Source organism: Coturnix japonica, chromosome 6 (assembly GCF_054131305.1).
Source record: "Coturnix japonica strain WE chromosome 6, WE-NBRP24, whole genome shotgun sequence".
Classification (NCBI taxonomy): domain Eukaryota; kingdom Metazoa; phylum Chordata; class Aves; order Galliformes; family Phasianidae; genus Coturnix; species Coturnix japonica.
The window spans coordinates 847,309-871,682 of NC_140668.1; the positions used below are offsets into that span (position 1 = coordinate 847,309).

The window sequence follows — 24,374 nt, forward strand, 5'->3', positions numbered from 1 at the left end:
CTGGGCTGCCTTCATGATGTGTAATTCCACAATAGTTGTTTAGTATGTTTACATGGTTCTTTATGAGAAGAGAAAAAAGAAAACAAACAAACAAACAAAACAAAAACAAAAAACAAAAAAAACACCACATTTCTCACATTTCCTCTTTTCTATATATTTCATTTCAACGTGAAGATCCAGAATCCCAGCAAAATTATGTCAGTGTTCAAGAACTACTTCAGAAATATGAGTCTAAATGTAAGTATTTTGGACCGGTATTTACACAGCCTGTGGTCATGCCTTAGAACATGTTGGGTGGGGTTTATGAGAGCACAGGACAAGAAGCCCTGAGGGGTCTGCCCTTCTGAGCACGATGTGGTGAGAATTCTTCCAAACAGCTCAGGTATGATCAGTGTTCTCCAGGGTGTGCTTATAAACTGGCTTCACATTGCTTCTTGCAAAGGCTTCCTTTCAGGTCTTTGCTCTCTGCAACATCCAAGTGTGGATGTCCTGAAGAAGGGTGAATATTATAGAGGCTTGCCAGGCCAAGCCAGAAATGCTCAGTGCCAGGGCAGACCAGGCAGCTGAATCTCTGCTAAATCCCATCTTTCCTGGCATGTAGCATGTGCTGTTTTCCTGCCCCTGCTCGTTCCAGGTGGCCTGATGTTGCAGTTTAGCTTACAGCCACAAGGTTAGAATTACAGCACTCCACAGATGCTTGCTCACTCTCAAAAGTCAGGCATGGTTGTTGTTAAATATTTGCCTTGTTGCTCTCATTTTCAGACATAAACTGTGTGCCAGAGACATCCCCACAGAAGGAAAGCAGAGTGAATTCACCAAAGAGACACCAAGAAAGCTTCTCTAAGCAGAGCAAGGGGAATGCAGATTCAGTAATTGTGGAAAGAGGTAACTGGGGTTGTGAGAAGACCTGTAGCCACAGTGCTGGACCCTCACCCCAGGGTTATTGCTTCTCCTCAACTCAAGCCACATCCCCTCTCTGTTGGGCCTTCTTTGCAGTCTGGACATTGGCTTATCTCCTGCTCCCAAAGTCTGTCAGGTCCCATTTTCTTCACACCATAGTACACCCTGCAGCTGCGGTGTTCTTCCATTTCTTTCTGCTTGCAGCCTGGACGTTCAGCTATATCCTGTGCTGGATGTGGCTCTGGGCAGCCTGGTCTGCTGCTTGGCGACCATGCACATGGCATGTGGGGTTGGAACAAGATGATCTTTGAGATCCTTTCCAACCCAAACCATTCTGTACTGCTGTCAGGTCCGTGCTTCTCAGCAAATACTTCATGGCTGATATCGTAGTGACTATATATCATAGTATACTGAGAGCCATGCACGTCTACTGGACCCTACTCACATGAAAGTCTGTTGTCTCCTTGGGACATTGGTCAGGGTTGTTATTAGGAAGCTCCCTTGTCTTACAATGCCCTCTGATTATTACCCACTTCTTGTAGTTGAAATAGGCAGCAATGAGGTCATGGGTAGAAGCCCAAGAGCTACCAAGTGGAACTTCAGGTTGTTGGGGCAGCTAGTTGGTGGCGTGTATGCCCAGGAGGTGTTTTGCTCAGTCCCTCAGGAAGCAGGGAAAGATACTGAGAAGGAGAGAAAAACCCATTGGATCAACATGTGGCAAAGAGGTTGGGGTCATCAGAGGAGTTTTGCTTTCTTTTTATCATCAGGCAAGTTCATTCATCACTATGCCTGCTGGTGACAGATGGGGTACAATAGTCGCAATAGGGGAAATGAATTCTATCAGAGGAGTTGGTGTGGCTTGTTGAGGGGGCTTTAAACTAGATTTGATGGGAGAAAGGGATAAAGCCAGACTCCCTAGAGATGAGGCTAAGAGAAGCATTCCAGGGACAGGAGTGAAAACTGTATCCAGCTGAAGTGCATCTTCATCAATGACATGGGCAACAAAAAGGAAGAGTTGAAAGCTACGGTGTAACAGGGTAACCATGACACAGTTGCCAACACCAACAAGTAGTGGGGTCATTCTTATGACTCGAGTGCTGAAATGGAGGACTATAAGTGCTTTAAAAGGGATAGGAAAAGATGGAGGAGCAATAGATGATGGCTCTCTATATTAGAGAAGGTGTACAAGTCATGTGAGGAGTGGCAGAGAGAGCTGGGACTGTTCAGGCTGCAGCAGGAGGATCAGAGGAAAACTCATAGCCCTCTATGAGCACATCACAGGAGGCTGAGGTGAGGTGTGTGTTGTCCAGGTATCTAGCAATAGGACAAGGTATCTAGCAATAGGACAAGGTATCTAGCAATAGGACAAAGTATCTAGCGATAGGACAAGAAGTGATGGCCTTAAGCTGTGCAGAAGGAGGTTCAGGTTGGACATTATGAATATTTTCTTTTCAGAAAGTCTGCTTTTCCTGCCCAGGAAAAGGCCTTTGACATGGTCCCCCACCACACCCTCATCTCCAAATTGGAGGCATGTGGTTTTGATCTGTGGACAACTCGATGGATAAGAAATTGGTTGAAAGGCCGCAGACAGAGGGTGGTGGTCAACAGCTCTATGTCCAGGTGGAGGCCGGTAACGAGTAGTGTCCCCAAGGGTCTGTCTTGGGCAGGTGGCAGTGATCTCATCCAGCATCAGAGGACTGTGAGGGCAGATGTGATTGGACTTGTGCCCTTCTTGATCATGGCTCAACTACAGCTGTTCCATAACAGCTGTTCAGTATATTTACATAGTTCTTTATGAGAAAAAAATTCACATTTCTTACATTTCCTCTTTTCTATATCTTTCATTTGAACATGAAGATCCAGAATCCCAGCAAAATTTTGTCAGTGTTCGAGAACTAGCTCAGGACTATGCATCTAAACATAAGTATGTTGGACCGGTATTTAAACAGCCTGTGGTCATGCCTTAGAATGTGTTGGGTGGGATTTATGAGAGCACAGGACAAGAAGCCCTGAGGGGACTGTCCCTCTAAGCATGATGTGGTGAGAACTCTTCTAAACAGCTCAGGTATGATCAGCTCTCTCCAGGGTGCTCTTATAAACTGGCTTCACATTGCTTCTTGCACAGGCTTCCCTTAAGGTCTTTGCCCTCTGCAACATCCAAGTGTGAATGTCCTGAAGAAGGGTGAACATTATAGTGAAATGATCAGTGCCAGGGCAGACCAGGCAGATGAATCTGTGCTAAATCCCATCTTTCCTGGCACATAGTATGTGCTGTTTTCCTGCTCCTGCTCGTTTCAGGTGGCCTGATGTTGCAGTTTAGCTTACAGCCACAGGTTAGAAATGCAGCACTCCACAGATGCTTGCTCACTCTCAGACCTGCAGAAGTCAAAATGGATGCAGGTAGAGAAGTGGAATGGACTAAGACAGAAAACTCAGGCATGGCTGTTTTTAAATGTTTGCCCTGTTGCTCTCCTTTTCAGACTTAACCAATGGGTCAGAGATATCCCCACAGAAGGAAAGCAGAGTGAATTCACCAAAGAGACCCCAAGAAAGCTTCTCTAAGCAGAGCAAGGGGAATGCAGATCCAGTAATTGTGGAAAGAGGTAATTGGGGCTGTGAGAAGACCTGTGGTCACAGTGCTGGACCCTCACTCCAGAGTTATTGCTTCTCCTCGACTCAAGCCACATCCCCTCTCTGTTGGGCCTTCTTTGAAGTCAGGACACTGGCTTATCTCCTGCTCCCAAAGTCTGTCAGGTTCCATTTTCTTCACCCCATATTACACCCTGCAGCTGTGGTGTTCTTCCACCAGCTCTCCATTTCATTCTGCTTGCAGCCTGGAAGTTCTGATATATTCTGGTATGGAAGGGGTTCTAAGCAGCCTGGTCTGCTGCTTGGTGACCATGCACATGGCATGTGGGTTGGAACAAGATGATCTTTGAGGTCCTTTCCAACCCAAACCATTCTGTACTGCTGTCAGGTCCGTGCTTCTCAGCAGTGAAAACTGTATCCAGCTGAAGTGCATCTTTATGGATGGCATGAGAAACAAAAAGGAAGAGTTGAAAGCTACAGTGTAACAGGATAACCATGACACAGTTGCCAACACCAACAAGTAGTGGGATCATTCTTATGAATCCAGTGCTGAAATGGAGGACTATAAGTGCTTTAAAATGGATAGGAAAGAATGGAGGGGCAATGGGTAGCTCTCTATGTTAGAGAAGGTGTACAAGTCATTTGAGGAGTGGCAGAGGGAGCTGGGACTGTTCAGGCTGCAGCAGGAGGCTCAGAGGAAAACTCATAGCCCTCAATGAACACATCACAGGAGGCTGTAGTGAGGTGTCTGTTGTCCAGGTATCTAGCAATAGGACAAGGTATCTAGCGATAGGACAAGAAGTGATGGCCTTAAGCTGCGCAGGAGGAGGTTCAGGTTGGACATTAGGAACATTTTCTTTTCAGAAAGTCTGCTTTTCCTGCCCAGGAAAAGTAGTGGAGTCACTGTCCATGGTGGTGTTCAAGAATAGGGTAGATGAGGCACTGAGGGATGTGCTTTAGTGGCCATAGTGTTCTCTTAACAGTGGTATTATTCCATGACTGTATGTGTTATTCCTTAAAGCAGTTCAATGTATTTATATGTTTCTTTGAGGATAGGCTTCATTGTCTTTTCTCTTTCCTATATCTTTCCTATGAACATAAGATGCCAAGCCCCTGAAACAACCACAAAGCATCCAAGATGAAAAGAAGAGGATCCCATATGAGTTTTCAGGTAAGAATAGTGGATCCTGGTTCTCCTGCTTGTGGTCATCACTTGGAAAATCTCAGGAGGATGTATCAGAGTGAGCCCAGACGTGTGTGAGCAGGATGTGGTGAGAACCCCTCCTGGTCCCAATTAGAAGGCATGGCCACCTGAGAGGAAACACCTGTGGTCAGAGGGACACAGCTCTCTGGTGTCAGACACATCCTACTCTAGACGTGTATTGCTTCTGGATGGGAGACTAAGGCACTGTCATTGGTGGTGCAATGTCTGGCTGGAGGCCTGTAACTAGCGGCATCTCCCAGGGGTCTGTACTGGGCCTGGTCTTGTTCAACATCTTCATCAACAACCTTGATGAGGGGATAGTGACCACTCTCAGCAAGTTTGCTGATGACACGAAGTTGGGAGGATTGGCTGACACACCTGAAGGCTGTGCTGCCATTCAGCGAGACCTGGACAGGCTGGCGAGCTGGGCAGTAAGAAACCGAATGAGGTTTAACAAAAGCAAGTGTAGAGTCTTGCACCTAGAAAGAAATAATTGCATGCACCAGTACAGGCTGGGGGAAGAGCTGCTGGACAGGAGCTCTGCTGAGAGGGACCTGGGTGTCCTGTTGGACAACAGGTTGGCCATGAGCAGCAGTGTGCCCTTGTAGCCAAAAAAGCCAATGGTATACTGGGGTGCATTAAAAAGAGCATGTCCAGAAGGTCGAGGGAGGTGATCTTCCCCCTCTACTCTGCCCTGGTGAGGCCTCATCTGGAGTCCTGTGTCCAGTTCTGGGCTCCCCAGTAGAAAAAAGACAGGGATCTCTTGGAAAGAGTCCAGCGGAGGGCCACAAAGATGGTGAAGGGCCTGGAGCATCTCCCCTATGAGGAGAGACTTAGGGAACTGGGTCTGCTTAGCCTTGAGAAAAGAAGGCTGAGAGGGGATTTGATCCAGGTTTATAAATACCTGAGGTGTGGGGGCCATAATGGTGAAGCTGGTCTCTTTTCAGTAGTGAGTGGGGACAAGACTAGGGGTAATGGGATGAAAGTACAGCATAGGAAGTTTTGCACAAATGTGCGCAAGAATTTCTTTACAGTGAGGGTGACAGAGCAGTGGAACAGTCTGCCCAAGAGGGTTGTGGAGTCTCCTTCTCTGGAGATATGCAAGACCCACTTGGACACCGAGATGTGAGACATGGTGTGGGGAACCTGCTTTGGCAGGAGGATTGGACTCGATGATCTCTAGAGGTCCCTTCCAACCCCTACAATTCTGTGATTCTGTGATTCTGTGAGTTGTAAATTACGGAGAGCAATGCCTGGAAATCAACAAGGGAGAGAATAAAAACCAAAGAGGGAGAGGTGAAGGGAGGGAACTCCATGTCAGGAGCTTGGTTTCCCCTCTTCTCTTCCAATGGAAAAGGAAGAGAATAGAAAATAAGACCTGAAATAGATTCCTGACTCTCTACACATTATTGCCCACTACGGAGTTCCCTTTCTGCCAAAAAGAGCTTCTGAAGGCCATGTTTTATGCTTCAGCTCACTCCAGGGAATGTCTGCTAAGGAACTAAAAGATTGCTTCCCCTCACATTTATTACAGGAAAAGTTTGTCCTGCTGAAAAAGAAAAGTCCTCAGATGCTGAGAGGCAGTGTTATTCTCCAGTGATTCCTCTCTTTCTTCACAGGAAGGATGATGGAGATGAGCACCTTGAAGGTCATGGAATCAGTGCAGGAGGGAATGGAGAAGATTCTGAATCAAAAACTGGCTGTGTTCCAGAGACAAATGGAAAAGACCCAGCAAGGAATCCCACACATGAAGGAACAGAACAACACCTGGTCCTCCCTTCAAAAGATCTCTGATAATATTCAAGCCTTGCAGAAAGGTCTGGAGGACATGAAGATATCCACAAAGAAAGACCTTCAGAAGCTCAGAGAAGACTTGGAGGAAAGAGTAGCAAAAGCACCTGAGAGGTCTGAGTCTAAAGAGAATCTGTTGGAGGTGGGGAACCTGGCAGGTGAGCATGGCAACCCCTAGGCAGGACTTCATCTCCCTATGGGCAGCTATGGTGTCTGAGTGTCTGAGGAGCTCTCAATGCTCCTTACACACAGTGAAGGTCCCTGCTGGGGTTCTAGCATCTGCAGCCTACTCAACCTGCTCCAACCTCTCCCTTTCACCACTCATACTGCTAATCAGTAAAGAGCTTTCTATTGCACAGTGCACAGATCGTGGTTTGAAGAGATGGTATAGGGCAATTCCTACATCCTGTCCTGCCCTGACAGACTCCGCAAAGCCTTCAGGCAGAATCTCAAGGCCTGTGCCCTTTTCCCATCCCTATGGCACTCAATCAATCCAAATCAATGCAGCAGAGGTGGAATTTTGTTCTCTCTTCTTTTGTCCTCCATCCAGAGTTGGTGTGTCTTGGACCATGGTGAAGGATTTCCTTCCTTTAGCAATACACAGGCAAGACAGAAGGGTCTGGGTAGCTCAGGAACTCCATTTCCCCTCTTCTTCTCCACTTGATAAGGAACAGAAAATAAGACCTGAAATGGATTCCTCTCTCTATATACGTTCATGCAATCTGCAGTGTCCCCTTTCAGCTGAAAACAGCTTCTGATGGCCATATTTTGTGCTTCATCATACTGTAGGGAATGTCCACTTTGGAACTAAAAGATGATGAGAGGCAGTGTTAGATTCCAGTGATTCCTCTCTTTCTTCACAGGAAGGACAGTGGAGATGAGCACCTCAAAGGTTGTGGAATCAATGCAGGAGGGAATGGAGAAGATTCTGACTGAAAAACTGGCTGCAATGCAGAGACAAATGGAAAAGACCCAACAAGCAATCCCACCCATGAAGGAACAGAACAACACCTGGGCCTCTCTTCAAAAGATCTCTGATAATATTCAAGCCTTGCAGAAAGGTTTGGAAGACATGCAGAGGTCCACAAAGAAAGACCTTCAGATGCTCAGAGAAGACCTGGAGGAAAGAGTAGCAAAAGCACCTGAGAGGTCTGAGTCTAAAGAGAATCTGTTGGAGGTGGAGAACCAGGCAGGTGAGCATGGCAGCCTCTAGGTAAGCCTTCTTCTCCCTATGGGCAGCTAAGGTGTCTGAGTGTCTGAGGAGCTCTCAATGCTCCTTACACACAGTGAAGGTCCCTGCTGGGGCTCTAGAATCTGCAGCCTGTTCAACCTGCTCCAATCTCTCCCTTTCACCACTCATACTTCTAATCAGTAAAGAGCCTTCTATGGCTCAGTACAGAGTGTGGCTTGAAGAGATGGTATAGGGCAATTCCTACCCACTTTTCTGCCCAGACAGACTCTGCAAAGCCTTCCAGCAGAATCCAAAGGCCTTTTCCCATCCTTCTGTCACTCAAACAATCCAAATTAATGCTGCAAAGGTGGATTATTTTTTAACTTCCATCCAGAGATGGTGGGCACTGGACTGCAGGGAAGTATTCACTTCCATGGAGCAATACACATATAGACAGATCAGTCCAGATGGAGAGGGAAGGAAGGAACTCTAGTTTAGGAGCTTGATTTCCCTGCTTCTCTTCCACTGGAAAAGGAAGAGAACAGAAAATAAGACCTGAAATGGATTCCTGCCTCTCTACACCTTCTTGCAATCTACAGAGGTCCCTTTCTGTTGAAAAGAACTTCTGAAGGCTGTGTTTTATGCCTTACTGTACTCTACAGAATGTCTGCTGAGGAACTAAAACTAAAACGATTGCTTCCCCCAACATTCCTAACATGAAACGCTCTACCTGCTCATAGAAACAAGACCTCAAATAACATGAGGCAGTGTTAGTTTCCAGTGTTTCCTCTCTTTCTTCACAGGAAGGACAGTGGAGATGAGCATGTCGAGGGCCCTGGAATCCATGCGGGAGGAAATAGAGAAGATTCTGAATGAAAAACTGGCTGCAATGCAGAGACAGCTGGAAGTGACCCAGCACACAAAGCCATCCATGGAAGGAGAGAACAACACCTGGGCTTCCCACCAGAAAATCTCTGAGGACGTGCAAGCCCTGCAGACAGCCTTGGAAAGAATGCAGATGTCCACTGAGGAAGACATTCAGAAGCTCAGAGTAGACCTGAAAGGTGGGTATACAACCAAGTATTCTGGGCCTGAGGGAAATTTGTTCTTTCTGGATAACCAGGCTTGTGAGCATGGCCATCCTTAAGCAGGATGGCATAGTTTTTCATCAGTACTGAAGGTACCGTGCTATCTGAGTTTCCATCCTCCTTTTTCTGTTTGCTGTGTATCTAAAGAGGCCTCTTGCTATATCACCCATGGTGATGGCATTGAACTCCTTTCACTCTCCAATTAAAAGAGTCTTAGGACTCTGAGATTCTCTTGCTGACATAACTTCATAGAAACTATAGAAATGACTGGCAAAGTGCTTGTTAACTTAGTATTAACTATTACCATTTCAAGAAGCTTTTCTATCCTGGGAGGTTCATCACTGTAATGGGAGTGTTCCTATTTCATCCATGGTCTTGCCCTAGATGGCAAAGGGCCTGTGCCATGGTCTTGCAATCTTTTGCTATTGGAATTCCAACATCGTAACATCATGCCAAGCAAGGGTAATTAAAGAGTTAATACTCCAGAGAGAAAGATACGTCATGGATATGAATGGAAGTGACTGATTTGGTCTCTCTCTCTCACTGCTGCCTGGCAGGGGTGGGTGCCCTTCCAAGCCATAAGTTAAGCAGGTTTCAGATTTGGGAACACTCTCATTATTTGATTTATTAGCCTCAGTTTCAATTAGATTGTATTCTAATGTGCATTCTGATATCATACTTAATAAAATAAGTTTTCCTCCTTAGCTCATTGACACTACTCTCTTTTCCTTTCTCTCTGAGCCCATCTCCCTACCACTTTTCTCTTTTTTGCTTCCCTTTTTTGGTTGTCAGGGTGTCCACAGGCCTATTCCTCCCCCCCACCTTGTCATGGGCATAGACTGATCTAGATACAGATATAGATCTAGATATTGATCTAGATAATTCCGTGACAGTCTGGAACATCTCCATTTTGAGGAACATCTGGGTGACTTGGGTCTGTTCAGCCTGGGGGGAATCTAGAGGGGGGATCTAGTAAATGTTCGTAAATATGTTTGTAAATATCTAAAGGGATGTGAGAGGAAATTGGATGAGGCCAGGCTCTTCTCAGTGGTGTTTAGCGATAGAAAAAGGAGTAATTTCCTAAAACTTTGTATTTAGCAAGTGGAAAAACTTCTTTCTGGTAAGGGTGATGGAGCACTGGAAGGTTGTGGAGTCTTCTTCTATGGAGATATTCAAGACCTGTCTATCCATTGCCTACCTGTGCAATCTACTGTAGGTACCTGGTTTTGCAGGGAGGGTGGACTTTATAATTGCTTGAGGTCCCTTCGGACCCCTGAGATTCTGTGATTCATTCCTTTGACCTCTCTTTCTCCTTTCTGGACTTAATTCATTCAGTACTGAGCTAATGAAATGGAGACCAACATTTTACAAAGCCCAATAGCAACTGGACGAGGGGCTAGGTTTAAACCAAAAGTGAGGAAATATAGGTTATATGATAGGAGGAAAATGGTTATTCCAAAAGTAGTGAGGCACTGGCACAAATTGTCCAGAGAAGCTCTGGTTAACCCATCTGTGGAGGCCTTCTATGGTGCGTGGAACAGCATTTGACATGCTGTCCAACCTACAGAAACAAATATAGGAGAATACAGACTTTCAGTCAGCATCGTGGACTGTGTCTTATTATAGCTGATATCAGCATGCCTTGACAAATCCACTTACTGTCTGCTTTTATCTTTATTACCACAGGTTCTTTCATAGAGCAGCGCTACAAAGGTAAGTAGAAAGGAGATGATGTTGCTCCTTGTCCTGTCCAGTGGTCATCATGTGCAGATGATATGAGGGAAGAAACATTTCCTTGTTATTTCACCAGTGAAAATCTCTCTTCCATTCTAACCCACATTATAAAAATATCTGAATGCGGTCAAGAGAAATTTGAAGATGGAAGGAGAGATTTTGAGCCCACAAAGTTTTCCTTGATGTCAAATGCTTTCATCAAAGGAACCCTGCTAGAGTGCCTTGCATTTCTTGAACACTCTCCCAGAGAACTAATCTTTCCTAACACCCAACCTGAATCTCCCAAGGCACAACATGAGGCCAATCCCTCTCATTCTATCATGAGTTACATAAGAGATGTTGACCCCCACCTCACCACAACCCGCCTTCAGGTAGCTGTACAGAGCATTAAGGTTTTTCCTGAGACTTCATTAAGGTTTTTCCTGAGCCTCCTCTTTTCCAGACTAAATAATTTCAATTCCCTCATCCACTCCTTACAAGAGCTGTGCACCAGACCCCTCACAGCTTTGTTCTGCTTCATTAAACATGCTCCTGGGCCTCAGTGTCCTTGTAGTGAGGGACCCAAAACTGAACACAGTACTTAAGGTACAGCCTCATCAGGGCTGAGTACACAGGAGGGATCACTTCCCAGCTCCTGCTGGCAATACTATTTCTGATATAAGCCAGGATGCTATTGGCCTTCTTGGCCATCTGGGCGCACTGATGGCTCACGTTCAACCGAGTGTCAGCAAATAACCCCAGGTCCTATTCCTCTACACAATCTTACACCCACTCTCGATCCTGCTTGTAGTGTTGCCTGGGATTTTGTGGGCAAAGTGCAGGACTTGGCACTTGCTCATGTTGAACTTCATTCCATTCACCTCAGTCCAGCAATCATCCTGTCCAGATCCCTCTGTAGGGCCTTCCATCCCCCAGGCAAACTGACACATAATTCAGGTATGGGAACAAAGGCATCTGGGATTATGGGAGGGTAGAAGCTAGGCTACACTGGGGCAATTAGCTACTGACTGTGCCCTGAGTAAAGGGAAAGTAAGTTATGAGTGAAAACTAAGTAAAGAGAGACTCTGTAAATCAGACCTTGTGTTTGCTGCTACTTATGGCATGGTTTGATCATTGCAGTTGATGTCACCCTGAATGCTGATACAGCTCACCCCAGACTGGAAGTGTCTGAAGATGGGAAGAGTGTGAATGACACCGGTGTGATCAGAAAGGTACCTGACAGGGAGGAGAGATTTGATTCCCACCTTTTTGTGTTGGCAAAGGATGGATACACATCTGGGAGATACTACTGGGTAGTGGATGTTGGAAGGAGAAAAAACTGGATATTGGGTGTTGCTTCTGAATCGGTGGCTCGTAAAGGGACTGTGACCCTGTCCCCAAAGAATGGCTTCTGGGTTATAGCCTTAGCAGATGGGCAAGAGTATTGGGCCTACACGGATCCTTGGACTCGTTTGACTGTGAGTGGTAGACCGCAGAAGATTGGGATCTTCCTGAACATCTCTGCCAACAAACTCTCATTTTATAATGCCAAAATGAAAACTGTTTTGTTCACTTTTAACATGGGTGGTAGCGTGCAGAAAAGGATGCTTGTTCCCTTCTTCTCAACAGGTTCTGGTGCGTCAGTGCTTGACACTGAGCCATTGAAAATCATGCAAGAGTTTGATGATGATGACTGAATGTGTGATTAAATATAGATTGTGAGATCAGATTGATATGTTGTCCAAAAAATCCCTGACTTTGTGCTTCCCAGTGGAAAATGACTCGGTTTCTGGTAGTTGATAACACAATTTTTCAGTGCTGTTTGCTACCCCTGCAATGAGACAGCAGAAAAAGCCCTAGAGATCATGTTGATAAACGGAGTGTAGAACTCAGTATCCATGGAGAGCCTTCAGTTATGCAGCTGCAGGTATGAAACAGAGATGGCTTTTTGTCACTTCTGTTTCCCCTAATAATCATACCCATTTGAATGGACTGGTTGGATAACCAAATAATTCTGATGTTCCTTGTACACTTCAGGCTTTGATTTTCTTCATACCCATTCTTGGATCATTCAGAAAGAAGAATTAAGGAACTATTTTCTTTGCCTGAACAGACATAACCACAGTGCTTTGGTTTTTTGTGATGGTTGATACATGACTTGGAATTCACACCCAACCTCGAGTATATTCTCAACCAAAGCGTGGTCATTTGAGACTGTTCATATTCTCTTAATTGAGGATAAATAAAATAAAAGATATTTTACATCAAACTGATGTTTTTCCCTCCTACTTTGAGACACTGAAACCTTGTCCCATTTGTCTTTTTTCATGTTTTCCTTTTTTTTCTTGTCATTTGGGTATTTTATGACTACTGATGTCCTAAGATGGTGTTACCTCTCCTCCTCTCTGCCCCGACCACTTAAACAAACAAACTTTGCACTTAAAGTAAAAAAAAAGAAAAGTAGAGCTTTGATTCTATAAGATGCTTTATTCAAAATGTCATTTTACAGCTGTTCCAAAGGGATGGGGGTTAATACTGGGCGGATAACAGGTCTGTCTGCCTCTCCTCCTTTGGATATAAAAGGGACAAACATTTCAGTCGGTTCCTCTCCAAGAATTATAGGGATTTTTGCCATGGTTGTCATCTGATGAGCATCATAAAAGTTAATTCGTGCTTCCTCCAAGTCCAGAAACACACCAATCACTGAGTCATTCATTTCCTTCTTCTCAAACCTGATGTTTCCCTTGATAGAGAAAATCTCTCCATTGGATCTATGAAGAGCCCAGTAGTCCTCCATAGCGAGTATCCCTTGCTCCTCTTGTTTCCCTTTCTGCCTCATGACCCCCAGCACCCAGTCCTGCTGTTGGCCAACCTCCACTTCCCAGTAGTATTTCCCTGCTGTAAACCCTTCCTTGGCCACCAGGACAGGGACTGTAAAGGTGCTGCTCAAATCAGCAGGTTCACATGCTTTGTCCTCAACATCTGGAGCCCCTGGCACTTGGATCTCAATTAGTTGGCATTCAGGATTCACAGTGATGGCAACTGGAGGGGAAAATGAGAATGATCCAGTGAAGTGAGTGCTTCAGGGACCTCTATCTTCAGGGGGAGATGTGTTGAAGTATTCGAGGAACTGAGAAGTCCTGGCATGTTTTGACAAAAAATTGAAACATTTTCCCCAAAGAGAGCAAGAATCAATCACATATGAACTAACAGGGTCTTGGAATTGTCATAGTCATAGCACACTCCCATGTGGGCAATTCCAGATGAATCCCTACCTCTCCATACACTTATAGACTTAAATAATATATACAATAGCCACACCCAAGCCTCATTCTCATCTAACCAAGCCATGTGAAGGTTTACTTCTATGACTGCAGCACGGCTATTCAATTTCTAATATCACAGCATTGTCATTTCGTGGTAACCTGGTCAGGGAATTTTTGCAATCTTCTTCCTTTCAGTATTACCTGCATAGCTCCAGACATCCCAGAAATCTGCAGAAGGGACAGAGATGGGCTTTATTGAGGGTTTTATTATTCCATTAGGCAGTTGCAGACTCCTGAGACTAAAGTACTGAAAAATTACCCCCACACAATTCTTGTCACCTCTCATTCTCTATCAGTTTTGGCTTTGCTCCTCTTAACTCATCAGTTCTTCTCCTCGTTATCATTTTAATGACTTACCCAGCTCAGCTTTCAGTTTACCTGCAAGGGAAAGATATTTCAGTCAGTACAACTTGCTTATTTTTACATTGTCATTACAGTTTTACAAAGCAAAACAACCCTCAGGCATGGAATAGGAAAGAATTCTGGAACCTGTAGTGAGGAACATTTTAATTCATGCTATTTAAATACCACCATCAGTGCTCCAAGGGGAGGGACACAAACCTTGTCCTCCAGACTCCATCAGCTCTGCATTTACACAGTGTACATCAGATGTGGCTTGAAAAACCCTTAAGTAAAGCGGCTGCGGGATAGCTGAAGGATAACTGAGATGGGATCATTCAAGGAACATTCTAGTTGTATTTCTGGGTTTCATTGTGCTCTCAGAAAGTTATGTTCTTGTACTCCCAAGTTTGATCTGGATGCGTCAGTGCATCCTAAATGCTCTCATGATAAGGATGCCTGACTTTCTGGGAAGGTAAGAAGGGCCTGGGTCATCCTCAGAAGGGTTCTAGAAAGGTTCTTCTATTTTATACTGAGTTGTCAGGTTAGTTCTCTGGGCATTCTGGAAGCAGCTGATTCCAAAACAAGCTCCCTAATAGGCTCTGAATTTTCATACAATCCTGAAATCTATACTCCGAAAGACAGAAGGCCAAAAATGTACCAAAATAAACCTGTTTCTTCCCCAAAGCTGAGTGGTGGCAGCCTTTCATTAAAAGAGATCTGGGTTAGATTTCTTGTCTTCTACTCAAACAGGAGAGTTTGGAACTGACATATTTTGCTCTTCAGGAAATGCATTAACAACACAGTGGAACACATGCAAGTTGCAGGGCTTTTTCTATCTGACTAGGAGAAACTGTTGCCTATATTACAGCTCTAAATATTTTTCATGGCAGATGGTCCAGAGACTGAATAAAAGACTTGCTTTTCCCTCAGCCTGTGAAGACAGGTGCAAATAGATGAAATAAAATGAAAAACCAGCTCATGTATCATGGAGATAAATTTATATATATTTTATGAGGACTGCTCTGGAGGTAATGTCTCCTGTTTAATTCTATTGTCCGACCACGTCAGAGGCAGATGTTGGTGAGATGACAATGGAGGCTGAACCTTACTTCCAGTATCATGTTACATTATACATATATTACATTATTACATATTAATTGTTGCCATGTGACAGGTGGAAGCAGAGGGGCACTCGGACAAATTGACATCTGACATGGAAGAGCACACGAAGCGAAGGTGTGTAATTGAATTCCTCCATTAAGAACTAATTGCACCCTATTGACATTCGTTGATGCTTGCTGAATGTTTACGGAGACCAAACAGTGTCTGTGAGCTCAGTGAAGTTCTGGCTGGTGCATTTCAGCAGTGGCAGAAGTGGGAGTGGATGACCTCTATTGGTGCATTTCATCTCTAAAATCCATTAGAAATCAATGGTATCTGAACTTTGTGTTGTGAAAACCTGTGGCCAAGAAAGGGTAGTCTTGGCTGGTGATACATTAAAGCATCAGGACAGCAACCATGGTGAGATATTTATTCAACTGTCACAGCTTTATGATTTTTGGTTATCTATATTCGACATCTTAACATGATTTTTGGTTATTCCACATCACAACATCGTGTAGTGCAATGGGAGTTAAAGAGTTAATGCTCCAGGTCTGGGTACCTCTACTGAAAGAGAAGGACTACTGCTTTCCCCAGAAGTCTGTTTGCTGTTCTGTTATCAGTTCTGCTCAGGGGAACAGATAAAAGCCTTGGTAGGTCACCCAACCTTCCCATTTTTGCCCTTCCCATCATCCAGCTCATCCCTGCTGTGGCTGTTGTCTCATCACAGCATCAGAGTAAGGCCTTCAGCTTTTGGTCACTCTCATTATATTTTATATTAGCTTCAATTCTAACTATATTGTTTTATATTGTATTATAGCGTGTTATCTTGCATTCCGATGTCTTAGTAAACTAATTAGTTTCTCCTCAGATCATTGCCACTGTTAATTTTTGGGGGCCCATCTCTCTATCCTTTTTACCTTTATCCCTTGTTTTTCCCCTCATGGAATCAGGTCAAATCATCCCATAAATGGCTGACATTAAGAAAAAAACAGAACATTGTAGGTGGGTGTTTCACCATATTTGTTCAATTTCACAGTCAGGGATGGCATAGACAAACTCACCCGAAGAACTGTATTATTGTTTCTAAGCTAGACAGGGTTGTAAGATTATATATATATATGTATATAAGATGTGTTTTCTTACCAAAGAGGTCTCTGAGTTTCTTTCTTTCTGAAAGATAAGAACATAAATGAGCGATACAAGGAAAAAAAGGGGGGGGGGAGGGAAGGGGGGCGGAAAGATAAGAAAAAACAACAGGAAGCATTTGTTAAAGTAACATAATAGTTACATGCCTGTTATTTCCTTCTCAGAACAGACAGCATTCACTCCAGTTGTAGGTAGAGAGGTAAATATCATCAATTTTTTGCCATCTAATCATCTCTACTAATGTGCCCAACAAGCCAGTTAAACTAAAACCAAGCTAATTAAATTAAGTAGTTTATTCCATTGTGTCCAAACTGCATCAGTCACTTAAGAAAATGAGAGTTACCTCTTCGGTTTGTGGCTTTCTCTTGTTCTAATCAGTTCAGCACATAGAATGAAAGAAAACAAACAAACACACATATAAATGGGGTAGTTATTGGATATAAACTTACTAAGCGGACTGTTTGACTTTATTTGTATGGACTTTCCATAAAGTTTCACTGTTAGACCTGTGTAAATGTTTTGATAAAGCAATCTTAATGTTAGAGTGGTTTACAGCTTGGCATGCATGTACACACAGTCTACAATGCTTAGACTTTCCTTATTATCTCCGGATGTTTTCACATGAGAATAATCCAATTCATTTAAATCCTTCGTTCGAATTAAAGGATTCTATCCAGATTAGCAATCACACTAAAACTGATTGACAAACAAACAAAAATAATCAAGAAATTCTCCAAATGGTCACATCTTCAATGCAAAGACAACTCACAACAAAGCCATCTTACCCAGTGTTGACTTCAGTTGTTCATGTTCTAGAAGGGACAATACACAGACACCAATGAATCCTCTGCAACTAAATGGCTCAAGAGTATAAGCATGCAAACTGCAGAACCCCATAGATTCTGTGTCCTTGGAGCTTGGCTGCTTTCATTGTACTGTCATCTGCTTTAAGCAGGCGTAAAAATCCAGAGGAAACCAAATAATGCACCCATGAATGAATCACAATGTTTTAACTGTGTTGGATGTAGGTAACTGATCAAGCCTGATCGAGGTGGAAAGACAGACTATTTGTAATGCTGGTAGATGGAATACCTCCCTATGAGGACTGACTGAAAGAGATGTACAGCCTGGGGAAGAGAAGGCTCCAAGGAGAGTTGGGGGTGGCTTGTCAGCATCAAAAGGGGGCTATATAAAAGAACAGGAGAGATTCTTTAGCGGGTCTGCTGTGATGGGACAAGGAAAAATCATCTCAAATCTGAAGAGAGGAAATATATTGAGGCTGGATATAGCGAAGAAGTTTTTTATAGTAAGTTTGTTGAGGCATTGGAATAACTTCTTAACATCACTTCAAATGTAAAGAGGTTTTACCTTCTTCTATCTTCACCTTCAATTTTACTACAAAAAAACAAAGAAAATTTCATGTTAGTTATTCCTGTAAGCACCACTCGTCCTACAACAGCAGAATTCTTGTGTGAATAGAAAGAAATAAACGGGGCTAAAACTTTCATTTAAGTTAACCTGTCATATTTTACAAGCCCAGAGAATTCCTGTTTTGTTTATCAAAACAAGAGGTATCTCATTTCCCATAGAGTTCACACACACACAAAAGGGAAGACTCAAGAGAAGCTGCTGAAGTCACTTGGTTTGTTTAGGCTAGAGAAGAGGAGGGAAGACCTCATCACCATCTAGTTATTTCTCTTTTAAAGAACCCAAGGAATGCTTCTGATGACTTAATTAACTCTTGCATGATAAGACAGGAAGTTTGATTAGGAATGGTAAGAAAATGTCAGTCCAATGTCAGTCTGCATATAGTAATGTCTAGAACATGAAACAGGAAACAGACTGTTTGTAATATACAGATGACCCATGTAAGATGTTTTAACACTTAATACAAAACTAAAGTGAAAAACTATAAGACATTTGACTATAACTAGAATTGCTTAATAGTCCATAAATATTTATTTTATTTGATTATAGATAAACCATACGCTCTACAAAGTGTCGTACTCTTCATCATCTCTTACCTGAATTAATTGCCTTCTTTTTGCTACCTGGTTAACAACAACAACAAAACAGACAAAAAAAAGGACAAAATGACTTTTGTAGAGCAATACTAAGAGTGATCATTCCTCTCATTTGCCTTTAGTGTCATGGGTCACTCACTGCAACTATGTCCCTAATGAATATACAGGGGACCTTAGACATTTAGTTTAGCTCATAGAGCTACTCTTGTCAGACCTAATGATGTCTGAGGTAAGGACACACAATTAGTCTTATTACTTGTTCAGCCCATGCAATTTCCCACTCTTTTATCTTTCCATTTCCTGAATTCAGTCAAGAAATAATCACCAGTCATTTGGACTGTCGGCTTTTGTTATGATCATGAATCTCAGTATGATAATTCTGTACGTTAATTGAAAGCATATATGAAGGAATACTTACTTCTCAGCTTAAAAAATACAGCACAAATTAGGACTGCGATAACACATAAAATTACCAGGTAGGCAACCAGCCATTTTGAAATGGAGGGGAAGAAAATATCTGTAAAAATGAACAATTTAATGAGTTAAATAAAAAGACAATTGTAACTCGGGATGTAGTCAAGGAGATGGTCTTTCTTGTGGGTACCAGATTTGTAGGGTCAAAATAGACATCAGAAGTCATCAGTGCTGTGCAAGAGAGGAACATTCGCTCCTATTGTGTCTGGTATAAGGAATATCTGATTCATGCTGCAGAGTATGGCGCATAAACCTGGGAAAATCAATGGGATTTCAGACATTTCCCACTTTCTTTCTGTCTTATTGTCCCTTCCCAAGACTCTGCACATTCACTTGGGTTTTCTTCATGCCATCCTGAAAGGGAGTTTACTCTTTTACTTCAAGACAACTACCTTTCACTCTGGTTCCACTTCCAGCCTACACATTGGCTTTGTGGTAATGAATTCCTTCTTGGGGTCCAGCCCTGTGAGGCTTGCTTGAATCTTGAATCTACCTAAGCTCTGTCTATTTACCTGATGAACAGAGGTATGTGAAGCGCTATGTAGGAAAACATGACTTGGTCCACCTGACGGTGATTAAAAAGTAAGGTATGTGTTAAAAGTAGTAAAGGTAAAAAGCCAATTTGTGAAGCTCAATTTATGTACATCTTATTAAACAAGCTGGCAATGGTCTAGATAATAAAATTATGTAGAATGTCCAGCCATAAGTAAGGAAATACATCATTTTTAATTGGGTATACAGTTGGATTTTTAATTCATTTTCATTCAGCTCCAACCATTGACATCTCTTAATGTGAACCAGGGAACACACAAAGTTTTGTTACTATCTGACTCTTTTGTGTTTTTTTGAAGGAGAAAATGATTCATTGCATACCACCAGTGACTGTGTAGTCAATTAGAAATATAGGCTGAAGAAGATGGCCGCTCTCTTGGCCTTTTGTCCAATCCAGTGGTTTTGGGACTATAATTTTGGGTCAGCTCATGGCATAAAAATGGGACCCACACCACTATCCCGATCTTTTTAACCTCACAATGAGTGAGGTTAAAAATGAGATGACTCTGCTCACTCACCTGAGATCAGGACTCGGGACTCACTCATTGTCTGTAGCAGATTGTTAACTATCCTGCAGGAGACCTCCATGTCAGATCCTGGCATCAGGTTCATGGAACTTAGGACACTGTATAGGCCTGAAGGCATCATCATCACTTTTGTGTCTGATAGTTCCTTCCTGATCTGTCCTTGGCCATCCAACCAAATCACTTCAGGTTTAGGAAACCACCCTTCTGCGTGGCAGGTGAGGCCAATGCCCTGTTTCCTGGGACTCCTCAGGAAAATGGAAGGCACACCACCTTTAGCTAAGGAGAAAACATTATCCATTTCAATCAGTACTGATAATGGGATTTTTTCTGGTTTATAAGAACATCATAAAAATTCAGCACATAATCTATATATATATGTAATGTATTCTTATATATGATGTTTCGTTATATATGTATATGTGCATAGAACTATGGAAGTACATAGAAAGCCACTTTTCTCTCTTTGACAGAGGCTTGGACCCTTCGTGGTCAGCAATTCAGTGTCTTTTAGCTTAAGAGTATGACTTAATAGAGACTGCATTATACAGGGCTACCCAGGGACTGATGGTGCTGAATGATGTTTCCAAAGGAATTTCCCAGTACTGGGAGAAAAATAGAAAAACCTCATAAAATTAAGATAATCAATGGATTACAGGAAGCCTGTGAACCACTAATGGAATCTGTCCATGAAAACAGAACATATTAGAGTCTCAGATCAGCTATTTCAAGTAAAATTCTTACTGACATAGTGAAAATAATAATAATAATAATATCATATAGTTCATATTCAGGAACTTAGATGACTAAATTACAATGTTACACAGATGTTAAACCTTTCATTCATCTGGCATTAACTATGAAGACATCATCAGAAGAATCTGGCTGTAAGTTTTAGAAGCCCCTATGCCTATGTAAGAGAAACTGGATCCTTTGAAAGGAAAAATGTGCCCAATTCTAAGCCAACCATATTAATAAAAGCTACCTCTGAAGATGGTATCTATTAATATACCGAAATGGAAATAGGAGCATTGTCCACTGCTTTGTTTTCTTGATAGGGGAAAGGGAAGCAGTGAGGTAGTGGGATAAAAGTAATTGATTGTACCAATCCCAATTGATTTAATCCTAAAGAGACTGGACAGTAATCGTTGATTGCAGAGTAGAAGCCTAAATTTAGCTGAATAATGACAGAGTTTTCTAAACTTGGCGTCTGAGCTTCCAATGAACTTGAAGGGAGATTGTACTTTCAGGTCACATAAAGATGCTTGGTGTTTGGTATCTAAATATCTCAAGATAAATCTGTCCTCACATGGTATGATATAGGCATTTATTTAGAGAAAGCTAACACAAATCAAACAACCTCCCATGAAGACAGCTTATCAGTCAAATTACATTAAAATAACATTTCTTTCAGTCAGTGGTGAATATACATGTTTCTGTTCGTCTCCATCTCTGAATAATGTGAGAGAATGGCCACTCACCTGCTACTTGCAGCTCAATCAAAATGTCATGGTACTCATCATTGAAAGAGACCACACAAGTGTATGATCCTTTGTCAGAACTCCTGATGTTCTTCAAGTGCAGAGACATGTTTCCAGCTTTGAGTTCACTGTGGAAGAGTTTTGCTCTGCCTTGATATCTCTCATCTTCCTTTTCATCTTTATTTTTCCCATTGTATGTGATCACTGCAATTTTTTCGGATTGTCCTTCAAATATCCACTGAACAGAAAATATCTCAGGAATGTTCTCTGCTGCCACATAACAAGGCAGGATGACCCCTTCTCCAATGACTCCAATGATGGAACTATTAGGAGGATAGCTAATAAACTGACCTGTGAAGAGTTAAAATGGCAGCTGTTTTTGTTTGTCCATACCACATTTTACTTGGCACTATATCAGTCAATGAACTGAACTAATATCACTATCAACAGAAGAGGAATCTGGAAGAAAAGTAGAAAATAACATGGCAGAGTGCTTAGATGAACCACGTTCCCATTCATCAGCTTTCTGAAGACGAGCTTAAGAAAATTCATGGTCACAAAATGATGGAAATTGGAAAAAATGGAAAAAAAAGATGAAAATTGACAAGTCTGTCAAGGATCCAACATAGGATACAGGATATATAACAAAAATGAAGGTGGAATTCAGTGTTTCAGGTGGTGGTATCTAGTTATCACTTAGAAAGTGATAGCGTGTGCATCTGATCTGCCACCTCCATGTCAATCATTTAATTGAGTGATAAGGACTTGGTGGAGACTGTACCAGCTGGCTGACTCTAGTAATATCACTGCCATTCTATTAAACTGATGAATATCAACTTGCTTCTGTGTACTTTCTTCAGGATCAATAAACATTGCACAGAAGCGCTGGCTCTTTCCCATTACATTGAATCCATTCTCTTTTGGAGCATCAGTGTTCAAGAAGAAAAGCTTGCAGTACACAGAATGACAGTATACGTAGATGGATGGGTAGTTGAGTTGTGTCCTATACATTGAGCTTGCATGTAGATATCTGCTTCTATAGAGCTAAAGATAAACAGTTAAAACTGAGTTGAACCCATAATTTCAGGCATGATATGGCTGGCTACATCTAGCAGTCCAGTGCTGAATTCCACCTGGCCTCCATTCCCTGATGTGAAGTTTCTAAGTCCCCTACAGACTGATGTTACCTTCCATCCTTGAGTGCCTTAACAGATATCAGATTGCACAAGGGGCATCCTTGGTGATTTTAGTGTCTGAAGATAACCAAGTAAAAAAGAAATAAAATGTGTGTTCATTATTTATTACTTTTATATGAAGCTAAGCATAATTAAAATTAAATATACTTAAAATTGAAATATTTTACCTGTAATCATGAACGCTAAGTGTTGAAAAGTCAGTATGTGAAAAGGTGCCAACCTCCAGGGGGGGAAACCCAACATTATCCAGGGTTCTTAATCATCAACACGACCAAAAGTAGATCTTCCAGATGAAATTCCTGCGGGACTCCTTTGGCCTCTTCATGTGTTCAGCGTAAAACAACCAGCATTAATGCAAATGTAACATAATGAGGGAAAGTATGATGAAAGGTTAAGACATAGCATTGGATTGCAGTAAAAGGCAAAGACGTTTGCATAACATCTGTCCTCCTTTACACATCTCCCAATCAAATTCAACTACTTAATGTATGTGGTTTAAAACAAGCACGATCTTTGCTCTGTTCAGTTGTCCATGCTTACTTTTATCATCCAGAAACTCTATTACCTTCCTTGGCAATATTTTACTTTCAGCGGGGAGTTAAAATTATTTCATTTTGTCTTCTTTGTAAATGTGTCAATACACATTTATTACAAAATCGTAACAAAGACTGGACAGTGTTTTGCTCATTCTGGAAAGATGAAGCTCAGTAATACACAACTCTGGAAACTAACCAGAGACTGTGGCAATATCTTTCTTCTAAACAGTCAGATATTCTTGCATTAAGCTTGGCGAAAACTGCCTTTCAAAAACAGAAGGGGAAGTAAAATGAAGGAAGCAAACCTTGCTCATCTTTCCAAATGAAATACGAGAAGGATCTTCACATAAAAATGCACAAACATTTTTTATTACCAATAGTGCTACAATGAACAATGCAAATTTTGTTGTTGTCTAATTTTTTGTCTTTTTTCTTATTTTTTGTCTTCTGTTTTTAGCAAAAAAAGCCTTTCTTAATGAAAAACGAAATGGATAAACAGATGAATTCCTAAGCAAAGCATTCCTATACCAGTCTCCCTGTTGACTTCCATGAGCATTTTAAGGAGAGCCTTTGTGGTTTAACAAAGGTAACTGTAACTCTTTCCAACTTCCTGCAAAGATCTTAGTTTTTGAAGTCATTGCTGAACTAATGCAGGCTCACAATGTGCTCCCAGTAGAGATTAAGTGGTGTCATGACCTTAAATCTCACTAATTGGAAACAAAACTTTCCTTTTTTTCTCTCTTCCACCTTTCTGTGTTTTTTTTTTTTTCTCTCACGTATCCAGTAACTGATAAAATCAAGTACTGTCAAAGGGGAAGGGGGGCATTCCCACCTTATTAACAGTGCAGCTACAGCAGGATGGTTTATGTTTGTCAGTGCAATCCATTAAATCTACAGTAATTAATTCCAGGATTATTGCAAATGCAGGGGAATTTCTTCATGATTTTAGGAAAAAAAAATATGTAATTTCTTACCTGAATAGAATGAACCTTAAGACTTCTGTAAGGGATATGGTAGTTTTGAACCTTTGTCCTTATATCTTTATGAGCAGAGTGACCTGCGATTGCATTTTTAATGTCCAATAGGATCGAGAGCCTTAACCAGCCTAATAGGGAAAGATGTAAATGTCAAAATTCATGCTGCAAGACAAAAATGCCTCTCAATCAATTTTCATACAGCAGGGCAAACAAAGTAGAGATATTCCTCTGCATTC

At 42.1% G+C, this 24,374-nt stretch overlaps 2 protein-coding genes across 2 annotated transcripts; one reads left to right on the forward strand and one right to left on the reverse strand.

Annotated features, from left to right (window-relative positions):
• The first annotated feature begins 3,205 nt into the window (after window positions 1-3,205).
• LOC107325875 (uncharacterized) lies at window positions 3,206-12,917 on the forward strand. Its single transcript, XM_032441120.2, has 7 exons — window positions 3,206-3,503; window positions 4,592-4,660; window positions 6,313-6,642; window positions 7,348-7,677; window positions 8,459-8,719; window positions 10,430-10,456; window positions 11,597-12,917. The coding sequence occupies exons 1-7, from the start codon at window positions 3,353-3,355 to the stop codon at window positions 12,151-12,153; spliced, it is 1,725 nt and encodes a 574-aa protein (XP_032297011.2). The 5' UTR covers window positions 3,206-3,352; the 3' UTR covers window positions 12,154-12,917.
• A 12-nt stretch (window positions 12,918-12,929) lies between these two features.
• On the reverse strand, window positions 12,930-23,242 carry LOC107325878 (butyrophilin subfamily 3 member A2-like). Its single transcript, XM_085550642.1, has 12 exons — window positions 22,793-23,242; window positions 21,430-21,780; window positions 19,943-20,227; window positions 18,817-18,915; window positions 18,399-18,425; window positions 17,743-17,769; window positions 17,160-17,186; window positions 16,718-16,744; window positions 16,372-16,398; window positions 14,140-14,160; window positions 13,924-13,950; window positions 12,930-13,498 (listed from the first exon to the last, which is right to left on the reverse strand). The coding sequence occupies exons 1-12, from the start codon at window positions 22,866-22,868 to the stop codon at window positions 12,960-12,962; spliced, it is 1,533 nt and encodes a 510-aa protein (XP_085406768.1). The 5' UTR covers window positions 22,869-23,242; the 3' UTR covers window positions 12,930-12,959.
• Between the last annotated feature and the right edge of the window lie 1,132 nt (window positions 23,243-24,374).

Bases quoted from the DNA above. Each gene is read 5' to 3' on its own strand.
- LOC107325875 (XM_032441120.2), top strand. From the start codon at position 3,353: ATGTTTGCCCTGTTGCTCTCCTTTTCAGACTTAACCAATGGGTCAGAG. The intron at 7,678-8,458 runs GTGAGCATGGCA...CTTTCTTCACAG, and splicing joins GGAGGTGGAGAACCAGGCAG to GAAGGACAGTGGAGATGAGC. The intron at 10,457-11,596 runs GTAAGTAGAAAG...TGATCATTGCAG, and splicing joins CATAGAGCAGCGCTACAAAG to TTGATGTCACCCTGAATGCT.
- LOC107325878 (XM_085550642.1), bottom strand. From the start codon at position 22,868: ATGTTGGGTTTCCCCCCCTGGAGGTTGGCACCTTTTCACATACTGACT. The intron at 16,745-17,159 runs GTAAGATGGCTT...TGAACTGATTAG, and splicing joins ACAACTGAAGTCAACACTGG to AACAAGAGAAAGCCACAAAC. The intron at 16,399-16,717 runs GTAACTCTCATT...CTTATCTTTCAG, and splicing joins GAAAGCCACAAACCGAAGAG to AAAGAAAGAAACTCAGAGAC.